Source organism: Malaclemys terrapin, chromosome 2 (genome assembly GCF_027887155.1).
Source record: "Malaclemys terrapin pileata isolate rMalTer1 chromosome 2, rMalTer1.hap1, whole genome shotgun sequence".
Classification (NCBI taxonomy): Eukaryota; Metazoa; Chordata; order Testudines; family Emydidae; genus Malaclemys; species Malaclemys terrapin.
The window spans coordinates 112520532-112542232 of NC_071506.1; the positions used below are offsets into that span (position 1 = coordinate 112520532).

A 21701-nucleotide genomic window follows, 5' to 3' on the forward strand; every position below is an offset into this window, starting at 1 on the left:
GGGAGGCACCTATCTTTGCTTGCCTATCACAAACAGGAACCCCTCTCCTGGATTTATATTGCTTATATGGCTAAGGTGTTTCTTGCAAGAATGAGGTAGGGACTTGCCACCACCACAGTGGAAGTGCCTGTTACATTAATTTTGATTAAATAAATGGGCTCAAAGAATTAAAGGAGTTAACATGACCCTGTCACTGTCCACCATTAAACAGTTTTAAACCAAATTGGGGGTTTGGTATACAGAAACCATACCGTGCTTGGTGCCATGGAAAACATGCCATAAAAGGTATTTTTATTTTTTTATTAAAGTTACAGAAATGTAGGAAAAACAATTAAAGCATTTGAAATGTGAAGTATTAAGGAAGGCTTTAATTTTAACAACATCTCTTTGTTCCCTGTGCCTGGAGAGAATTTTTAGAAGGAAAACACCCATCTAACAGTCTCTTAGATGGTATCAAAACAGGTAATAACGGTCCTTTTTAGGGAAAAGAGAAGAAGTTAGATCATCTGGAGCTGTTGATGTTCGAAACAGTTTTCTAGAAGACAGAACAAGACAAACACACACAAATGGGGAAGGGAAAGAAAAGAACAGCAACGACAGAAAAATGTTGCTTCTGTCTCTGGTGTTGATTCTCACCTGAAATCTCCTTGCTGGAGAAACATGTGGTCTTTTCAGCCACTTTGAGACCTAGCTGACCTCTTGTAACAGAGTCAGGCTGTTTAGGGCATTGCTTTTAGCTGCCTTTCTGGCCACAAACTTACAGCACTGTTGCAAAATATGCAGTCTTGGCTGGCTAAGCCAGACTCATTGGACAGAAAAAGCAAAAGGAGAGAGACAGGAAAGAGAAGAAATAAAATAGGGAAGGAAACCGGGGTGGGGTGGCGGGTGAAGGGTTCGACAAATTCTCACACCCCAGTGGTTGGGATTTTGCCACCTCCACTGGCTATCCTCTCTGGGTCCTTCTTTCTGGCCTCGCTTGGTCAGGACATCTCTTAGGATTAGGATGACAAAGGCCCAACAGTGTCACAGTGGACCCTGGGTTCCAGGAGACGGTGAGGGTGGCAACCATGATGGTGAATCTCACTTCTTCCTCTTTTTTCAGTCAGCAATTGTGCTGATGCTCAATTTTCACCCCAAAAGTCTTTTCTTTGAAGAGCTCCAAAAGGGAGTGATGGGTGGAATAGCTCGTCCCCTCATTATGTTGTCCACCAATTAGACCTAATTTCCAGTCCCATACTTCTCTTGTTTACCAGGAATGATCTTAACATAGTCCTAGTTCATGGTAATATCAGTAGGTCTTTTTGGTTAGACGAAGTCTTTCAGTCTCCATTTTGTACCTTTTCCTATCAACATTTATTTTTGTGACATTTTATGAACTTTTCTGCCCTTTCATATAAGAGCCTTGCCAAAAGCTGCATCAGCTCTGGACGCAGTCACAAAAGCGTAATGCTGGGGAAACACTTGTACTGAAGATCATGTTGCTGTCCTGCAGAGATCTCAAAGGTATGTTTTTCAGCAGGGCTACTGAGGTAGATTGAAGACTGGTGGAATGAGCTACAACTCTTGGAGGGAGGTGAACCTCCGAGGCTTCATAACAGGTTAAGAATCATCCTGCAACTTATTTGGATAGTCTTTGGGTGCAAGCTGCTTGTCCTTTCATGCATTCTGCAATTGAGATGAAAAGCCTGGGTGAATCCCTAAAGGGCCTAGCTCTGTCTAGGTACAAGTCAAGAGTTCTGCTTGCATCCAGTGTGGGAAAGCTTGATTCTTCTCTCCAAGACTGAGTCTTAGGATAAAACACCAGGAGGTAAATCTCCTGGTTGATGGGAAACCTTGGAAAGGAAGCGAGGGGGGGGAAGTAGAGTCATTGTGTCGCGATAGAACACGATATACCGTAGGTCAGCCATCAAGACTCCAAGCTTCCTTACTCTCCCGGCTGAGTGGATGGCTATGAGAAATGAGATCTTAAAGGGACAGATGAAGGAGGGAACAGTTTGCCATAGGTTTAAATCAGGGTTTCCTCCACGCGATAAGGATTAAGTTTAGGTCCCATGGTGGAGTTGGTTCCTTGACAGGAGGGAAGAAAGATGTCTGATGGAATGTTGGGGTTCCTGTATCTCCTCCAATGAGTTTGTAAACTGTCCACTATATGTTTCACCAGGTCTTGAAATGCCTTGAAATTATCACAGTAAAATGGTGGAGGAGACATGACAGCCTCATCTAATGAGGAGGATCACTTGTGGGAAGGTGTTTCTTCCTCCTCAGCTAGTACCTGCTCCTCAGTGAGAAGTATCGTGGGGAGCAAGGCTCAATAACAGTTTGTTGCTCCTGACATGTCCTCTTACAAGATGGGACCTGGTAGAAGTGGTCACTATATGGGTTGCAGGGGTTCCAATATGCTCACTGAATTGGGACAAAGTAAAAAGGGAAGGGCTCATGGTAGTCCTTGCCAGGGTCCATGGGTGTGTTTCCCACTGAGAGTTTCCTCCTCAGGTTGAACCTTAACGGAAGGTGGCAGGAAAGCAGAGGACCCTTGTATAGACACTTCAGAGTCAGATAAGGTGTCATTCTCCATATCCACTGGCGGAGTGGATGATGCCAGCACTGGAGGTCGAGTTGATACCAGGCTTTGGCATGGTATCTGCACCTTTATCAGTAAAGAGGTTTGATAGCTGGTTGGCTGATGAGGTGGCACTGGGGAAAGTTGTGTTGGTACCAACTGGAAATCTTTCTCAGTACCCTCAAAGTGTCTACCTGGGGACCTTGTTGGTACCGGAGGATGAGACACCATCAAAGAAGGCATAGACTGAGAGTAAGCAGGTTCAGAAAAATTAGTTGATACAGTGGAGAGTCTCAACAGCGGCAATCAGGCTCTTCCAGGGAACAGAGGTCCTTGTTGAACAGGAATCTGGATGGTATTGGGGACTCTAGATGGGGATCCTCAGGAGTCAGTATGGCAGGTGGAGATGGTACCAAAGAATAATAAGTGTGCTCTGAGAATTTTGTCTAGACTCTGCAATCCCTATGTTTTGAAAGCAGTCCAGTCCAGACGTTGATGCCACTTAAGGAAGCTTCTAGGTAAGTGGCTTCTTTGCCACAGTTGCAGATTTGGTACTGGAGGAAATGAGAGCCTCAGAAGTATCTGTAGCAGGATGCGAGGTCTCCTAAGACCCAGACCCAAGGGGGACTTTCCCCATTTCTTATCCTGTTTAAGAGAATGGAATCTTTTCTTCTTTGAAGGTCTGCTGCAGAGCCCCCAGGGTCTTTGCTTACCGCTAGAGCAGAAGCAAGCAGGTCCCATGTACATTGGGGTGACATGGACCCACGAGTCTCAGTGAGCACTCAATTAGCAGGAGTTTTAGCCTGTTCTCTCTCAACTTCTTAGATCAGCTCTTAAATCTTGACCAGAGCTTACAATTTGAAGGAGATATGCAGTGTTGTCACAGCTGTGTAGATATGCAGTGTTGTCACAGCTGTCACAGCAGCTGTAGCTGCTACAGACTAGGGACCGAATGGCTAGGTAGCAGTTCTGCTGAAAAGGACTTAGGGGTCACAGTGGACGAGAAGCTGGATATGAGTCAACAGTGTGCTCTTGTTGCCAAGAAGGCTAACGGCATTTTGGGCTGTATAAGTAGGGGCATTGCCAGCAGATCGAGGAACGTGATCGTTCCCCTTTATTCGACATTGGTGAGGCCTCATCTGGAATACTGTGTCCAGTTTTGGTCCCCACACTACAAGAAGGATGTGGAAAAATTGGAAAGAGTCCAGCGGAGGGCAACAAAAATGATTAGGGGTCTGGAGCACATGACTTATGAGGAGAGGCTGAGAGAACTGGGATTGTTTAGTCTCCAGAAGAGAAGAATGAGGGGGGATTTGATAGCAGCCTTCAACTACCTGAAGGGGGGTTCCAAAGAGGATGGAGCTCGGCTGTTCTCAGTGGTGGCAGATGACAGAACAAGGAGCAATGGTCTCAAGTTGCAGTGGGGGAGGTCCAGGTTGGATATCAGGAAAAACTATTTCACTAGGAGGGTGGTGAAACACTGGAATGCGTTACCTAGGGAGGTGGTGGAGTCTCCTTCCTTGGAGGTTTTTAAGGCCCGGCTTGACAAAGCCCTGGCTGGGATGATTTAGCTGGGAATTGGTCCTGCTTTGAGCAGGGGGTTGGACTAGATGACCTCTTGAGGTCCCTTCCAACTCTGATATTCTATGATTCTATGATTCTGTGACGGTCCCAGGATATTAGAGAGACAAAGTGGGTGAGAGAATATCTTTGACTGGCCTGTTTCCTGTTGTCTCTCTCACCAACATCTGGTCCAATAAAAGATAGTACCTCACTCACCTTGTCTCTCTAATTTGGAGGGGATGCGAGACTCCCAAAGGCTGCCTGAATGTTTGTCACTGTGGAAGTCAGGTTCACCACCCACTGAGAAGCATCCTCCTCTTTTGACTGAATCATCATCATCATCATGTTCCTATTATGTATCTGGCGTTTAGGGCAGTGACGAAGGTCCTCCACTCCTGTCTGTTTCAGGCAAGTCTGTCAATGATTCCCCAGCTGTGCCCCAGGTTTTTCAGTTTGGCTTCCACAGCTCTTCGCCATGTTGTTTTCAGGAGGCCTCATTTTTGCCTGCTTTCAGGTGTCCATATTATTGCTACGCTGGTGATGGAATCAGTTTCTATCCAAAGCACATGAACGATCCATCTCCAGTGCCTCCTGGCAATGATGGTGCTCAGATCCTCTTGGCTGCACTGTGTCAATAGATCTTGGTTTGAGATTCTTCTGGGCCAAAAGATACAGAGGATTTTTCTGAGGCAGGTTGTACGGAATGAAGACAGTTTGGATATGTCATACTTTCTCGTTCCCCAGCATTCTGCACTACAAAGTAGTGTTTAAAGTATGCAGCTCTGATAAATCTTGAGTTTGGTTTTGGTGTTGTATTTTGATTATTTCCAGACTGTATGTAAGCTCCTGAAGGTGTTCCTGGCTTTATTGATTTTGTTCTTGATGTCCTGGCTTGTTCCACAGTCCTGGCTGATGGTGCTGCCCAAGTTTCTACATTGGTGAGACCATAATCCTCTATCTGTACTGGTGATGGTGAGGCAATACTAAAGGTCATAATATCTGTCTTACTGTGGTTGATTTTCAGTCCAATTTGCTGGCTGAATGTGTTGAGTCGAGTTGTTTTTTTTGTATATTAAAAATGTACACACTTGGACTGAGGTAGAGATGGACATAGGAGACGGAAGTGTTGAGAGTCTCTGGGTTAGGCTTAAAGGGGCAAAAAACAAGGGAGATGTCATGCTAGGAGTCTACTACAGGCCACCTAACCAGGTGGAAGAGGTGGATGAGGCTTTTTTCAAGCAACATATATCCGGATAGTTGAAGTCCCCCATCACCACCAAATCTTGGGCTTTGGATGATTTTGTTAGTTGAGTCGAGTTGTTTTTTCTTGTATATGGTGTTGGGTATATGATAGGAGAGCGACATCATTTGCATCATATCATACATTTTTAATATATAAGGCAACACCTCCTCCCTTTTTCCCCTGTCTATCCTTCCTGAGCAAGCTGTACCCATCCACACCAACATTCCAATCATGTGTATTATCCCACCAAGTTTCAGTGATGCCAACAATGTCATAGTTGTATTTATTTATTAGCACTTCCAGTTCTTCCAGCTTATTCCCCATACTTCTCGCATTTGTATATAGGCATCTAAGATACTGGTTTGATCTTTCCTCCCAGTTTTGTCCTGACTCTCCTTTCTCTCTGCCAATATAGCCCACACTCCTCTTGTTTCCGACCCATCTCCCCGGTCTCCATGTTCCCCACTTACCTGTGGGCTTTGCTCACCTGTCCCCGTCGAACCTAGTTTAAAGCCCTCCTCACTAGGTTAGCCAGTCTGTGTCCGAATAGGGTCTTTCCTCTCCTCGAAAGGTGAACGCCATCTCTGCCTAGCAGTCCTTCCTCGAATAGCATCCCGGGGTCTAGGAAGCCAAAGCCCTCCTGGCGACACCATCTTCGCAGCCAGGCTGTAGTTAATCTTCCTGATCCCATCCATCTCCTCTTGCTGACACCCAGGATGTGTAAGCTGTAGCGTCTCATCTCTGCTGTGACCTGAGCTAGCTTCCCTGCTTTATACATTTTCCGTACATTCCAAAAACCAAGTCTGGTTTTTGTCTTGGTGTTGAGCACTTCAGTCTTCATGCCAGTGGCTTCCTTTTGGTTTTCACCACTGGCAGTCACATTGACTCCTGGAGGCCATCACACACAGTAATGGTCAATTTCTCAGTCACTGTTTCCGTAACATATTTTGTGTTTTTATGGGACAGGGTTGTTAGCTCTGTGCCTAACCCCCAACCTGGAAAACCAGGGTGTCTGTTTTGACTGAATGCAATAGTCATTGTGGCAACCAGAGCATTGCACAACAGTTTAGGATAGGAAGTGAATAAAAATACTGTATCCAACTAAAGTGACAGGGGAATTGAGGTAGGTGGAATTTAATTATTTGAGTTTGGAATATGGCCAGCACACCCACTCTTGCAAAAACTCCCATGGGATCTTTCATGATCAGAAGTGATTAAGGCCTCAGTTTGACATTTCATCTAAAAGACTGCACCACAAACAACACGTGTACTCCCTACACTGTGACGGACTACTAAATTTTGACCCACCTGCTGAATTACGTGTATCACTTTCAAAACAAAACAAGATACTGTAGGAAGGTTTCCACTCCAGTGCTGACTAGGCATGACCTTACTTAACACAAGAGTTTCTCTGAGATCATAGTGATTTAGTTGCGTGAAAATTTAAAGCAAAGATCAGATTAAAAAAAAAATTAAAATAATTTAAAAACACTATAATGAGCATGTCATTAGTACAGTGTTTGTTAGTTGAATGAGTAACAGAGTAAGAAAACAGTTCAGCCACATGAGACAGAATTCTATAGTTAAGAAAATAATTGTGTTCGAAAAGGACTGATCATTTAAAGGTCAAATTGAAGCTAGCTTAGTCTCCTGCTCTAGACTCAGAAACCCATATATGATTGTGCTGCCTCTGCAATTCAGAACTCCCAGATCCTAGGTGGTGAGAATGATGAGGAATGGGAGTGCCTCCCTATCAATTTCTCTGGCTGCTCCTGATGGAGGCTCAGAGACTACCCACCCAATGTCATCTTGGCTAGAAGGTCAGCAGATGTGACACAGAGTGTTGAGAGCCCAGAGATGGTGTCAAAGCAAGTAAAATAGAAAATCCATATTCTTGAAGAATCACTTGGTGAGAAATATTAAGATTGGTAATTACTTTAATCCTTTGCAAATCTAATCACAAGTACAATATACACGAACCTAGAACAAGCAAATCTAAAAATGAAGGCTAGTCACCTGTAACCAGAGTTCTTTGAAATAACCTCTGCACATTCCCACTCTTAGGAATGTGCAGAGGCCACTCAGAGAAGGAAACTAAGTTAAATTAGAAACATAACTGTTACATACAATGTCAGAATTTAAAATTTTATTTTTTAAGAGCAGTGCAGAACCACACTCTCAGACAATTAAGAGTTCTTCACAGGGCTGAGAATCCTGAAAACTAAGTGTCAGGTGAGTAGGTAATGATTTATAATCAGAGGTTACTCACCTTGTGCAGTTACTGGAGTTCTTCAAGATGTGTCTCCCTAGGGGTGCTGCACTTTAGATGCGCTTACACCCCCATGTGCCTTCAATCGGAAATTTTTGGTGGTAGTGCCTGCTCGTGCTGCACACCTAGGGCATATAGGGCTGCACAGGCAAACTGACCTCAGTTTGTTCTCCATCACAAAGTCCCATACAAGAAACACTGAAACAGGGGAAAGAGGACAGGTGGCAGAGCATTCACAGGGACAAAGAACTTGTTACTGCACCAGGAGAGTAACCTCTCTTTTTTCTTTGAATAGCGTCCCTTTGGGTTCCCCATTTCAGGTGACTTTCAAGCAGAATCCTCAACATGAGGAAGCTTTGAAGTCGAGTCCAATACTAAAAACAAGACTGCATGCCCAAGGCAGCGTCTCATCTAGAAGAATGAACCACCACGTAGTGCTTGGAAAACGTATGTATTGCAGACCAAGCTGCAGCTCTGAAGATCTATCCAAGGGGAATGTTTTTGAGTAATGTCAGAGGTAGAGAAAGAGCTCGTGGAATGGTTAATACCTTAGGAGGAGGTTGTAAATGGGCAGATTCATAACAAAGAATAATACATCCAAAAATCCACTGGAGAGTCTCTGGGTGAAGATTGTGGATCCTTTGGACATTCAGCAATTGATAGTCTTGGAGATTTTCTAAATGATCTGGTTTGGTACAAATCAGAGGCTAGTGTTCTCCTGACGTCTAGGGTATAGAAGGCAACATCCATCCTGGTGTGATGTGGCTTCACAAGGAAAACTAGAAGATAGATATCTTAACAGATATGAAATTCAGATGACACCTTAGATAGAAAATTTAGTATGTGGATGTAATGAGACTGAGTATGTCTACACTGCCATTAAATACCCTTGGCTGGTCCATTTCATTTGACTCAGGCTCTGGGGTTGTAAAATTGCGATGTAGACATTTAGGCTTGAGCTAGAGCCCGGATTCCGGGCCTCTCCCCCATCACCAGGTCCCAGGATGGATGAAAGACTCATCACTGGGCAAACAGCAAGGTGAATCAGATAAGGGTAACAGGCCTGTCTGGGCCACACTGGAACTATTAATATCATCTTGGCTTTGTCTTGCTTGATCATGTTTATCACCTTAAATATCAGGGGCACTGGAGGAAATGCATACAGAAGGCCCTTTGTCCATAGAACAAGGAAAGCACTTCCCCCAGTGAGTGGGCGGCCACACCCCCTCTCAATTAAAATGGTTTGCACTTCTTGTTGGTTAAGGTAGCAAAGAGATTCACTTCTGTAACTCCCCAAGTCAGGAAAATGTGACTGAGAATCCAGGAGTCCATCTCCCATTTGTAATTGCTTGAGAAGTGCCTGAAGTCATCAGCCATAGTGTTTTGTACCCGAGAGGCAGACTGCCAAAATTAGGATGCGGTTGGTTATACAATGGTTCCATAGCCTCACTGTTTCACACAAAGAGGATCTCATGCCTACCCCACCGTCCATCACACCAGTTGATATAGAACATGCAGACTACGTTGTCTGTCATGATTTTTATGAAACTGCTCCTGATTTAATGGCAGGAAGTAGATACAGGCACTTCTGACTGTCCTCAGCTGCAGGATGTTGATGTGCAACTATGCTTCTTGTGCAGACCATTTGCCTTGAATGGTGTGGATCCCTAAATGTTCTCCCCAACCCACCAGAGTTGCAGCTGTCATTATGGTGATGGCTGGGGAGAGCTGGATGCATGGAACACCTGCACAAACATTGTCTGGGTCTTTCCACCAATTGAGTGTCTTGTACTTGATGAGCGACTGACACCAGTTTCTGCAGGCTGCATTTGTTTGGGGGCATAAACCATCCTGAGCCAGCCCTGGAAACATCAAAGGCATTACCTAACACGTTGTGTCACAAAAGTACAAGCTGCCATGTGTCTGAATAGTTGAAGGCAATTTCTTGTTGATGTCTGTGGACTGATTTGAATTTTTGAGATGAGGTTTGTTAAGGCCATGACCCTATCCATGGGAAGGTAAGCTCTTGCTCATACTGCATCTAAGGATGCCCTTATAAATTCTATCCTTTGCACAGGGCTTAGAGTGGATTTTTTGATGTTGAGATGAAGAACTAGCCTGTGGAACAGAGACACTGCTGTCTTTATGGTGAAGAGAATCTCGTTGTAAGACTGGCCCTTGAATAGCCAGTTGTCAAGGCATGGAAAAACAATTATCCCCAGATGAAGATAGGCAATGACTACCTCTAATACTTTCAAGAATAACCTTGGGGCAGAAGATAGGCCAAAAGGAAGCACCTGATACTGGAAGTGATCTTGACTGATCAGAAACTGAAGGAATCTCTTGTGAGCTAGATAAATGGTGACATGAACATACGCATCCTGAAGGTCGAAGGCTGAAAACCAATACCCCAGTTCCCACAACGAAGTTATAGCTGCAAGAGCCACTGTCCTGGATGTTTGTGCCTTCAGCAAGTTGTTTGGGAATCTTATGTTCATTCACTGCTTCCACAACCAGAGAGTTAGGTGAAAGATTGGAAAACAAAAATTCAGAGTCCTTGTTCGGACTTTTTTTTAAAATCGGCATGCTTGCATGTCGGTGGTATTGTTAACCAGGGTCTGCCAGATGGTCTTGGTAGGATCCAACAGGATCTCATTAATTGGCAAGGCTACTCGAGCAAAGGGTGTCCACTGGAGAATATCCAGGAACTTATGCTTTGACTCTGACCTCCTCTATGGGGATCTGCAAAGAGTCTGCAATACATTTCATTAAGTCCTGGAACTATTTGAAATCATCAGCCAAAGAAGGTGGAGGAGGCATAATCATCTCATCTGGGGAGGATGAGGAGATATTCGTTTGCAAAGTAGCATCCTTATCTGTTCTGGCCTCCTGCATGTGAGGTAAAGGAGGAGGGAGAGATGAAGTAGGAGAAAGTCTCCTTCTGTGCTCTCCAAGCGAAAGACTAGGGACGCATGAGAATTGCTGTTGATATTTAGGCCAAGGATCCCAGGATAGCCACTGAGGGGGTCCATTGGACATGGGAGGTGGCATCCAATGGTGCTTGAATCAGTTTGGGGCACGGATTTGTCCTGGGTGTAACTCCCTTCTCTCCCCAAAAGTAACAGGAGGGACGTTCCTTTGGTGAGTAGTGGAATTCTGCACTGAGATTGGGAGTCAGAAGAGAACTCCTCATCTAAAGGAAGTGCTCTGCCACTTTTTGAAGGTGCTGGAGGACTGAATGGTACTGGAGAAAAGTACAGTCTCAGTCACCACGTCACTCTCGCTACCAACAGACATTTGATAACCATTATTAGTGAGACTTCAGCTCATCTGAAACGAATAAATCACTGGAGTGTCTGAATTCCTGTGGTACAGGGTGGGTTGGTATGGGGCAAGTTTCACAGTCAGCCAACAGCATAGACTGCTCTAGTAAGTCTCATCTGATGGAAATAGACAATACTGAAGAAGATGGCTTGGGAGGAACTGAGACAGAATACAAAGTATGCCCTCTCCCTGGTACATCATCTCCCTGGCCTAGGAATGGAGAGTACTGAGTATGTTTTAGGTGTTGTCCTTTTAGGAGTAGAGTGCTTAGACTCCTTCACTGCAGTGTCCTGCTGCTGTGGCATGGAGAAGGATCCTGGTACCGAAGCATGTTTGGTGCCTTTAGGCTTAGAGGAGCTCAGAGCTCCAGGCACAGGGTCGGTACTGACAGAACATGGAGACTCTGCAGTACCCATATTGGGATGTGAGATCTTCAATGTGATCTTACTTTGAGGAGATGAAGGCTTTCTCAAAGCAGAGAATTGGCCCTCTGTCTAGGAGTCTTCCCTGAGTCCTCCAATGATCCTTCCAGAGTAGACCTGGACAAGCATGTAGATATTGATGGGACACTATTCTCATTCAGAGACTGCTGTGTGGGGATGGAGATGGGATCTCCTTGCCTGGATCCAAGGCCAGATGGAGAGAACATTCCATCGTTAAGAGTTTAAGCTTTGTCTCCAGATTCTTCCTAGCTCTGCCTTCAAATGCTGAACAGACGATACACTTTTGCCTGATATATGTTTCTCCAAGCAACAGATATGCCAAGAATACCTGTCACTGACCAGCATAGCTTCCCAGCAACTGTGGCAATGTTTAAAACCCAGAGACTCTGGCATACCCTGGGATGATGGGGATCTCAAAGGAAAAAACAAACAAACATCCCCCCGCCCATGATTATAGAACAAACCTCTCTACAAAATGAAATATTTATATAAAATTAAATTTAAGGAAAGGTAAAGAAAGAAAATGAGACTGAAGACAAGTGGGCACACTAGCACTCTGTCTCAGACCAAGTCCATTGAGAAGGAATTGAGGATGGTTAGACTGCATGGCCTTATATGCACTCGATAAGGAGTATGAAGATGGGTATGACTCATGTGTGGCCTGACCAGGATCTACACAATAAATCTCTAATCAAAGGCACAAGTGGAGCACCCATAGGGACATTGCTTGAATTAGAACACATCATTTTATAGTTGTTACCGCAAAACCACTTATTCAATTCATTTTATCACCTCCATACTCTATATCCACTCTTGCTGTTTAGATTTCTCAAAAAAAAAAAAAAAAAAAAAAAAAAGCACAGTTTCAAGTAGGTAAAAAAGAAAAAGGAAAAAATAACTAGCTGCGACAAGTGCCTCTACCTTTAGTTTTGAAGGAGAAGTTGCAGTAGTTGCAGTGGTAAGGACGGACATCCGTATGTGTACGAATATGCTTCTTCAACATACTTGGTTTCTTACAACGTATACCACATTCTTCACAGATGTACTTTCCCCTTCCTCTTCCCCGAATATACACGTATTCTTCATTTGATTTGTACCTAACAACAATATGGTAACAGTGAGGAAGTTTGTTATGAAGTGGGTTATTTTCTAGATAAAGTCCGAAAATTAGAATTGCAGTAGAATGAACAGAATTCCAGAAATAATGCAATATGTGAATGAATGACATCCAAATCAAAGTCTGTCTCTGATCAACTCATGGCATTTTAGTCTTCAGTTATTTTACTAGCAAGCCAACAAAAGGTTTAGAGTGGAATCCTAATGTCTTTAAGAATGGGCTTCCCCCCAGACGACAAACATCTAGATTCCAAACTTAATCTTAATTCTGTTTAACACATACACACACTTCTAAAAACGGTCAATTTTTGTGGGGAGGAGGAAGGTGCTAAAAGAACATCATGTTGGAGACTGACGTCTATGTAACAGGAATAGCCTGGGTTATGACAGTGAAAAATTCCTCACATCTCCCTGCCAATGTACTTCAATCTTAACCTAGTGGGACCCCCTCTGGATGAAAGTGTACTTCAGAGTCTGCTGCCATTCATTACTTGGCTTCTCTGCTGAGAACATCATCCAGGATGCCACTTGAGATGATGATTTTTTGTGAAATGGATTCTACCCATTAGGAAATGGGCAGAGAAAAGCAACATCACTTTGCCTGGACAGATGGTAACAAACTTATGCTCACCATTGCCCTGAATTGGATTCATCAGCCTAGAAATGAACGGCCCTGAGATTTCATTACCAATCACCTAAGTCATGTCGTCTCTCTTCTCATTGTGCCCCCCCAAAACCTTTAAAAATGTCAGTGTTACTTTACTATTACAAAGAACTGTTGTAATATGTTACATGGAGGGTACCACATGCAAGTGATTGTTATTTTGATGAGCATTTAATATCTGATGCAAAATGTTACAGTACTTTATTATTTTCAGTAAAATTTTCAGAGTGATTTGCAAACTAGAGCTCTCCAACTTTTTTACAGCATAGACTGCATGTGAACAGAGATTGTATTGAGGACCACCATCCTGCCCAGGCCTGATCACTTAGACAAGCTCCCCTCCCATCCACAATCACATACCATCATTGTGGCAGCAACAGAAATCATTTACATGGACTGGTAAAATTAGGAAAATACCTATGCCTATGGCCATATCTAGCTATAACATCAGACATTTTTAATGTGATGAGTGTTGTGATCTTTGGAAAAAATTAATCCCACTCTCTACTGTTTCTTCATTTAATCTTTCTCCTTTTATCTGTGCACCACCATGGAACATATGACTTGCTGTTTCTCTAGGGAAAACCAGGAAGCATCCCCAGAGACCATTGTTGGTCTACATGCCAGTTTAGGAATGGTTAATTGAAATAAATTGAAAGAGGAAAGATCATCATACTTTCAAACAAAGCCCAGAACCAAGAAATAATTATCCCCAATAGTGTTTGGTTAAAAACATATATACTTGCCCTCCATCAAATATTTTAACTCTTCTTGGTTCGGTTTTGGTAAAGGAATTTTCTTTATCGTGCTCAGTGCTCGTTTCAGAGTTTTCTTTATTGCTGAATTCACTTGGAGTCAATTTTTTTTTATTTAATGCCCGCTGAAAGAAAATAGGAAATTTATAAATTTCTGACGACAGCTGATGTTAACACCCTTCATTATGTTATTCAAGTCAGTAAATTAAGAATAAACAAAGTAAAAAACCAATTATATGCACAAATAATTGCTTTAGAAGCCATACCCGTAACACCGATTGCAAATCTTTGGAACAAAGATGTTCTACTAAGCTGATTTCCTACTTTTTCTTACTACACATTGAGAATTTATGGACCCATTGACCCTTATGGAAGTTACTCTCTCATGGCAAACGGGAATGCTGTGAGTTTGCATTCAAAGTAGCCTCCTCATTCTGTTGTCAAGGGCTCGGCTTAGGTGGGGTTAAGGAACAAGCATGAAGTTTGGGCTACAAACCTACTTAGTCCCCTGAAATCTGAAGAGGCCCTCCCATGTCTCTCGGCCTCTTATCTGTGGCAGAAGCCATGAAGTCAGTGGCTGTCATGCCAGCTGCAACCTCAGGACTCTCTTGGGTGATGTCCCTCAGCAGCACTGGGTGCTACTGTCCTCCATAGTTTGACTAGAAGTGAGAAATTTGAGCCATACAAACCAATTATTTCCACTTTCTCCTCTGTTACTACTGGTATTGTATCAGGACAACATTTTATGAGCACCATATATTCCAACCACTTGCTCATTAGAGCTGTCACAGGGGACTGTGGGGGACATGTCTCCCTCAAAAATTCCTGTCTTGTAGCTGCAATGCTCAAATTCTACCAGGGACACATGAACCACTAGTATCTCATTGCCTCCGGGGGCGGCTGACAACTGGCAACAGAGATGAAGAGGGGGAGAAAGACAGACGTATACAAAGAAGAGATACTTACAGGTTATATTAATTTAAAAATATGTTTATATTTTCACTGTAAGAGTGGTCCATCCACAATTTAGTAACTTTCAAAGCAGTGATTCCAAAAACCCTTGATAACAGTATTCCATGTGTTCTTATTGCCAGAAAAAATGGAGAGTGTACCAGTCATCTAACAATGCAAAATAATTTTTTAGTTTTCCCTTGATTATTAAAGAAGGAAATCATTTTTGTTGTGAAGGCTACAACATTTACCAGTTGAAATCTAATCCTTCCAAGTCTAGGGTATTTATAAAATGAGGCAATGATCTAATTAGCTGACAATTATTACAGCCATATTTATAAATTGTTCTACCCACATAGCTGGCATACCTAGCACATTTTCTAATACTAATAAGCCAATAAAATGGTAGGAGAAAAATATTAGACTCATTATTTTAAATGCTTTTTATTGAATATAAAAGTGAATGCTGGAGGTTTTAGGATTCACAGGAAAGGCAATGCCTCAGCGATTTATTTACACTGATCGCATATTAAAACACTAAACTACATTTCTTAAAGGATGACAGTCATCCTGGTATGAAGGGATTGCGCAAGTTCCTCTGTGCCACATGCTTTTGCTTTTTGCACGTGTAGGAGTATGATGCAGAGAGGTGCAGCACTGGGGATGGGTCAAAGGAGAAACTAGTATATTCATAATTTGGCATATCCAATGACCCTAACAGTCTGCACAAGTGCAGGATGCTGCAGCTGCTACTCCTACTCCAGCATATAAGGTTGATACATCTCTGTGTCCTGACTGATGCTGGTCTTTCCTTCCTCCACTCTAAATACACCTCTACCCCGATATAACGCGACCTGATTTAACACAAATTCGGATATAACGCGGTAAAGCAGTGCTCCAGGGGGGCAGGGCTGCGCACTCCGGTGGATCAAAGCAAGTTCGATATAACACGGTTTCACCTATAACACGGTAAGATTTTTTGGCTCCCGAGGACAGCGTTATATCGAGGTAGAGGTGTACTACTTCCACATCAAGCCTGATAATTCTGGCTTTATGCAGTGGAACATAAATTTCACCCTCATGCAAAAATATTGTTAATGCAACATGAAGGATAAAGATATCTCTGGACAGGAGATACTAGAAGTTCAAGTGGCTGTGCAAACTTAACTCAACCACACTGAACTTCCAGTATATTTCATGGCATATGTTATAGCTTACACTATAAAAAGTAATAGACTAACATTTATGTTTAACAAGGGAAAAGGGAATAGAAAATACAATTTCTGTGCAATGTGGCCAGCAGTGTGTGACCATTCCTAGCACCTGGAATTTGCGGACTTTAAGTGCTTGATCTTTCAATCTTAATGAATTAACTTTTTTTTTCACATTTAATTTGTAATGGTATAAAAAGGAAAAGGGGAAGAGAATCCAGAGATAATTAGTCTATGTAGCTCACAAGCTCTTGGGCCATCTGCACTAAGATGAATTTAACCTTTCTATAAATATATGGCATAAATAATGGTGATGAGACAGGATATTCAAATCCATGTGTTCAAAACTACTATCCCACTTCCCATAGTCACATATTTTAATTAACTGGTTTTATGCAGTTTAGCACTGGTTTTAGTGTTCATACAAGATAACCCCAGTGAGCTGTAGAAAAACTTTTGCTACTACAGAAATGCACGAATAGAAATGTTATTTGAATTTCTGTCAGAGAATTTCAGGAATCAGGGCCAGCTCCAGGCACCAGCTTAAGAAGCAGGTGCTTGGGGCGGCCAAGGGAGAGGGGCGGCACCTGTGGCAATTTGGGGGCAGCAGGTCCCTCACTCCCTCTAGGAGTGAAGGACCTGCCGCTGAACTGCCGCCACTGATCGCGGCTTTTTTTTTTTTTTTTGCTGCTTGGGGCAGCAGAAATGCTGGAGCCGGCCCTGTCAGGAATCACTGGGTAATCAGGAAAATCTGCATTTTTATTTATTTTTTGTAAATAGTGTTTGTGAAAAGTACCAAATTGACCCTCATGAAGACTCAGGTCCTCTCTATCTGTACGAGAGGTACAGTGCAGGCAGAGGCAGAACAATCCATTAATGTGCCCCACTCCTAACCGAAAGGACCACAGCTAGTGGTCAACTGATAAGAAAAATTATATTGCACAGTAAAAGTTTCCTTTCTTCAATTACTAATGCCTGACAATCCTCTCAGTGGCTTTCCTCCTGTTGTTATGACTGGAGGCAAAGGGCCTAATTCACCTCTGCATTATTCAGTTTTGTGCCACACTAAATCCACCAACTTCAGTTAGTGGTATAAAACTGGAGTGACAGTGATTAATGCAGCACAGAGACCAGGATTTAACAACTACTGCTGGCAAGTACAACTGTCCCATGGAAAACTACACCCAGAACCAAAGTTTTCCAGAGCTATAACTTTCATGTTATAATACTCAATCATTTTCCCCCATTGGCACGGAGCCATTTAGGGAAAACATTTTTTAATATTTTGAGATAGTTTGCTAGTTTAATATAAAACTGCTCCGATTTAAGTTCTTTCACACATAATCCAAGAAAGGAAATGATCCAGTTAGTAGGTATTTTCCATTCTTCAGCCTAGTGATGGCAAAAAATCCTCACAGTGGAATGTATCAAGAATCACCTCGGAGAGGGAATCAAACTTTAAGAAAGTAGTACACAAAATTAGGTACAGATGCTCCCCAACTTACGCAAGCGTTCCGTTACGCCTTGCATAACTCGAATTTTGCGTAAGTCGGAAACGTATACCCAACCATTACACACACACACACACACACACACACACACACACACACACACACACACACACACACACACACACACACCAAAAAAATCCCAACTCCTATTTTTAGCTTATGGAACTTTTTCCATAAGTGCGGATTTGCGTAACCCGGGGGGGCGTCTGTAGTAACTAGGCTTAAGAGAGAGCTACTGAGAAACCACAGATAGTGTCAGGTGATTGAGCTTGTAATGTCTAGGGAAGAAAATGGAGTTTGGACCAAGTAGCTACCTCTCCTGTCCAAGAAACTGCATTAGCTCACCAGGCCTTTAATTTATTTGAACATACTGTATTTATTTATTTTAGAAGCAATAGCCCCTCCTCCGTTACACACATTTTTGGGGTGTACTTTGAATCAATGATCTATGCCCACACTATTTCCTCTGCTCCAGTCAATGGTAAAGAACAGAAAAGGGTCCTGGATTTCCTTATTGCCTGCATTTACTTCAACATATCTTTACTCTTCTCCTGACAGCTAATGTCAATAGAAATGTCTTTTTTAGGATTGGGATTAGCACGGAAAGGTGACAATATTGTAATAGCATTCTGAGCGTCCAGAAAAACCAGTTCAAACTCCACTGCTTGAGTCATTTAAACCTGAACTGGACTGGAGGAAACAGCTGAGAATATACTGTATGAAAAAATCCTGCATTGGTAAGGTACATGCTAGCTCTTTTCAAGCCTTAATTTCTATTTTTTAATCCTAACCTTCGCACAATCTGAGGTATACATTAATCTTCACTTGATGATTTCTTGCAGCACTTTCTTCTTTTATAACTCCTTTAAGAACAAGTGCTAGTCACTCAATTTGATGCCAGTCAGAAGCTGGAGAAATGAAGATGAATTTCTTTCCAGCTTCACCATAATAATATACTTTGAAAAAAAATCAGCATATAAACTTGAAGAAAAATTAATAATTTTGCTTCTTTGGTAGCAGAATAAGTGTAAATGTAAGTAATGGCCACATATGACAGCAGCTTCTGTTTAAAAGGACACTTGTCAAAATATTATTCAGAATCTTGTTACTCACTATTTATACTCTAAACCAGGGGTCGGCAATGTTTGGCACGTGGCTCGTCAGGGTAAGCACCCTGGCGGGCTGGGCCAGTTTATTTATCTGCTGACACGGCAGGTTCGGCCGATCGCGGTCCCCACTGGCCGCGGTTCGCTGTCCCGGGCCAATCGGGGGCGGTGGGAAGCCGCGGCCAGCACATCCCTCGCCTACGCTGCTTCCTGCCGGCCCCGTTGGCCCGGGACGGCGAACCACGGCCAGTGGGGGCCGCGATCAGCCGAACCTGCCGCGTCAGCAGGTAAATAAACTGGCCCGGCCCGCCAGGGTGCTTACTCTGGCGAGCCAAACGTTGCCGACCCCTGCTCTAAACTGAAATTATTTTCCGACAGAATTTTCTTTTCTCCATCGTACATGCACATTGGTTTGTTTTTGCAGAGGCTGCTCATGACTGTTCTTTTAAAAAAACAAAAAGTAAAGTATAGTGAAAAGTCAATACAAAACTTGGCTTTCCCAAAGAAAATGGCTAAATGCACATAACTGGAAAAAAGGCCAATTTAATGCCTACCTGTCATAACAGTAACCCTTTAAGTTTTTTGTTTTAATTTAGTAATATTTAAATACATCTCATCTTCTATATGAGTGAGACATCTTGAAACAGATACAAGTAGAAACAAGAAAAAGAGAAATACTGACTTTGCAATACATAATACAATTCAGTGGCAATATAGATACAGAAACAGCAGTCTGTATTGAAATGTACATTTTTTTTGTTAATACAAAGGGTTAAGTCTTCACCCCAGTGAAACTGATGACAAAACTTCTAGTGACTTTAATAGGGCCGGGATTTCACCCTAATACTTTCCTGCCTATAGACGTTTAATAGAATATCCTTACAGCCCCTCTTGCAATTCTGAAGTTATTTTTCTAACCTTACGGTATATCTGTCCCCACCTCTGAATATTTTGTATCTTAGCCTTCTCTTCAGCACAGAAGTACTAGACAGATCCCTTTGGAGCTGCTAAACTGTAGTCTTTGCCACTGAACAGCAACACTTCTTTCCCTCAGACAGGGGTGTGTTTCCTCCATGGCAATTTCAGGCCCTGTTGACCCAGATTCAAATCCTCACATAGCCACAGCACAAAGAATGTTGTGCTGCCAGTACACTGAAGTCTAACCCAAAATAATCATTTTGTATGTTCTAGACATTCTTTGCATGATTCTAGACAAACTGATCTCTGGGGCTAATGTTGAAGCCTTACAGCTGTACCCAAAAAGAAAAAAAAAATCTGCACAGAACTCGCATCAGGCAAAATGGTAAGGAAAATGTAAAGAGGAATCTCAAACTGCATTGTACAGTGCACAGTTTTCTTTATAAGATGATACAGCTCAATGTGCACATTTCTACATTTTCTTAGTAATTAACCTTTTGGTGCCTGGGACAACAAATTCAGGCAGACTAGATAAACACTGACCCTTGTTGCCAATTTATAATATATTATTGGTGTAGCATTTCAATACAGAAAAATTCTTAGGGTACAGTCTCTTCTTAATCTATTTGCAGAAAGGTACATCAGTTACTAACGAACATCAAATTCAGTGCAAATTAGCATACCGCTCTGTTTGTTAGTTTTACAAACACTGAAATATGTGGCCATTGCAAAAAAAAGTCTCCTTTCTTCCACATCTTTATAGTACACCAAGGCATTAAAAATGTTATCACCTTGCAGCTTAGAGAGTAGTTAATTTTTAATGATCACACCTGTTAACTTTTGAGGCAGGGGGGTGGAAGAATGGAGTGGAAATATTCTTAAAGCAAAAACCAACTGAAATCCTTCTGTCAGACAAGAGAGTGACTGTTTCCCCACACACAATGAAAAGGTAAATTTTAATTTGTTTTAGTTACTTTGAAAAAAAAGAAATGTTCATTATCAGAGTATAAAATTAATCAATAGCTCGCTGTCCTTGTATCTCTCTGAAGTAGGCAGGCAATTACATTGCTGCGCCTAATGCTGGTGTCCTTGGCATTGCCATTCTGGAGGCTTACCTGACTGCTCAAGGACAAGATAGACTATGTCAGCCAAGCTGTGCATTTGATTACAGGCCTTGTAGAACAGAACTGTAACAGGGTGGCTTGCCTCTTAAGGGCTGGAAGACCTAGGGCTAGTCAACCCTGATTACTGAAGAGGCACACCTGGGTTGGATCATGCAATTCCCTATAAAGTGCAGCAAGTGGCTGTAGTGAAGGGGGAAGCCTAGGAAACGGCAGGAAGTGAGAAAGGTTTATATGGGGAAAAACCCCGATACCAGAGCGGTCTAGTAGCCAGAGCCAGAAACTTGAGGCTCCAACCAAGTAGGGCTGGGAGTGACTCAGGCAGGAAGTCCTGGGAGCGAACTGGAGACTTCTGGGAGTGAGCAGGCTCCAGAAGACAGACCTGGGACGAGGGGCAGGAAAAGCCCGGGCATAACCCAACAAGAGGGTAAACCTGACGGATTGTGTTTTGGGACTTTCAGCTTGATTCTGGAACTTTATGCATGTGAATAAACCTGGACCCTCGAGAAAAGGTGGTGAATGGATAAGAAAAGCCCAGGTGCCATTTGTTTAAGAAGCCCTTTGAGTGAGAAATTGTTAGCAGGGCACTGCAGAGCCACCCCTGGGCAAGAGGGGGTGCATAGGAAGTTCCCAATACACAAACCAACTTGCAAATTCTTTTGGGTGTTTTGTGTGTGTGTGTGTGTGGGGGGGGTGGGGGTTTAATAACAAAAACAGGGTAATTAATGGATTGTATGTGGTGATCATCCATGTCCAGTTATCTAGTTTCTGTTAATGTTTTAGTGTGGAAGGAAAAGTTACTCAAATTCATTCAAAATGTGCACAGAATATTATCCTCTAATAAAGATTCTGATCATGTATGGGAAGCACCAACTGCAATGAGACACTCATAGAAAAAAAAAATTTTCAGGACACAAACAGATTTGAGAATAAATGTTATAGATAT

General features: G+C 42.7%; 1 protein-coding gene across 4 annotated transcripts in view; it reads right to left on the minus strand.

Annotated features, from left to right (window-relative positions):
• The window catches only part of HIVEP1 (HIVEP zinc finger 1), a 173292-nt gene that overhangs the window by 21939 nt on the left and 129652 nt on the right, over positions 1 to 21701 (minus strand). For all 4 annotated transcript variants that reach the window (XM_054018313.1, XM_054018311.1, XM_054018312.1 and 1 more), the window contains 2 exons: positions 13929 to 14062; positions 12324 to 12499 (listed from right to left, as the gene is read on the minus strand). In XM_054018313.1, coding sequence (XP_053874288.1) covers positions 12324 to 12499; positions 13929 to 14062 — 310 coding nt within the window. The remainder of the gene's footprint in view (positions 1 to 12323; positions 12500 to 13928; positions 14063 to 21701) is intronic.